General features: G+C 43.5%; 1 gene segment (V, D, J or C); it reads right to left on the reverse strand.

Annotated features, from left to right (window-relative positions):
* Positions 1-212: 212 nt before the first annotated feature.
* On the reverse strand, positions 213-553 carry LOC147819745 (Ig kappa chain V-V region MOPC 173-like; the record flags this gene model as incomplete). The annotated part of the segment is given in 1 exon segment: positions 213-553. A coding segment is annotated over 1 exon segment (341 nt), but the record flags the coding sequence as incomplete, so codon positions are not given.
* Between the last annotated feature and the right edge of the window lie 715 nt (positions 554-1,268).

Consider the following 1,268-nt stretch of genomic DNA (forward strand, 5'->3'; position numbering starts at 1 on the left):
TGTGTTTCTTCTTTGTCCTCACTGTGAGGAGCAACAGGAAACCTGCTGAAATATCGGATCAAAATATTAATCAATATCAAAGAAAAGTCAAGAAAAAGTGTGTGAGCTGGAGGTGAAATATGTGAACCTGGGCTGTGGTTTCCTGCTCTCTTCCTGTCACAGACACTGTTTGACATCTGTTCATCTGGAGGTTTTTGTTCAGGCTGCAGGGATCATTTCTCACTGTGGGGAGCTTTCTTCTCACAGGAGCAGTAGTAGGAGGCTGAATGAGAGAGTTGAACTGTTTCTATCTTCAACTCACAGCCGTTCTCTTTATTAACAGCTGTGAAATCATCTTCCTGAGGATGATTGTAAATACCTATGCTGCCAGTTCTCCTGTAAATGTACAGAATCAAGCTGAATGTTTCTGTCTCTTTCTTCTGGTACCAGAATACATAAGAGCCAACACACTGGTCAGTTCCTCCACAGCTGAAGGAGACTGTTTCATTAACTCTTCTAGTCAATGATAACTGGTCTTGAATCAGCTCTGCAATCGGCTCTGCTGCTGACAGTGCTGTAGAGACACAGACAGGTAGATGAAGGTTAGTGTGACAGTGTTTGTCACAGGTTGAGTTTGCTGGCTCCTGATTGGCTGGAAACACTCACCTGAACACAGACAGCACAGAGCAGCAGCTGGGAGGAAAAGCATTTTGTGCCGTGGTGTTTCCTCTGGTGAAGCTGGGGAGAAGTGGAGCTCTGATGCAGCTGAGGCCAAACAAGGACGAGCTGTGAGCTCAGACGAGGGCCACGTGGTTTCTGACGCCTCCTCAAACCTCCCATCAGCCCCTGCGGCCCACAGATGAGGCCGCTGCTGCTGATTGACAGATCAGCTGAAGCTTAAAATGTCTGCTGTTGAAGAAGAAGATGAAGCTCACTGGATTAATTTCTTATTTCAACTCTTTCTCTCTCTTTTATTCTAATTCTTTTCATCTTTCTTCCCAGAATCCTCTGTTTCTCTGAACAGACTGAATGAAAAGTTTCTTGATCTTGATTTGAATCTGACAGCAGATGAAAAATCTGGGTCACCATGATGCAGAAACACAACAACACACACACAATCAGGTTGCTGGTGAATTTAGTAACACACACTGTCATCTGTTGTTGAACAGCTGTTTCTATGGACTTGATTTCTTTTTCCGCTCTGTCTTATAATATCATATATTCTGTCTATCATGTTTTTCTTTATCATGTTTGCACTGATGAAATATTCAAAGCTCAGACTCCATCAA

This window comes from Seriola lalandi, unplaced genomic scaffold (genome assembly GCF_002814215.2).
Source record: "Seriola lalandi dorsalis isolate HSWRI2012SDOR001 ecotype SW California unplaced genomic scaffold, Sedor1 jcf7180002049862, whole genome shotgun sequence".
Taxonomy (NCBI): domain Eukaryota; kingdom Metazoa; phylum Chordata; class Actinopteri; order Carangiformes; family Carangidae; genus Seriola; species Seriola lalandi.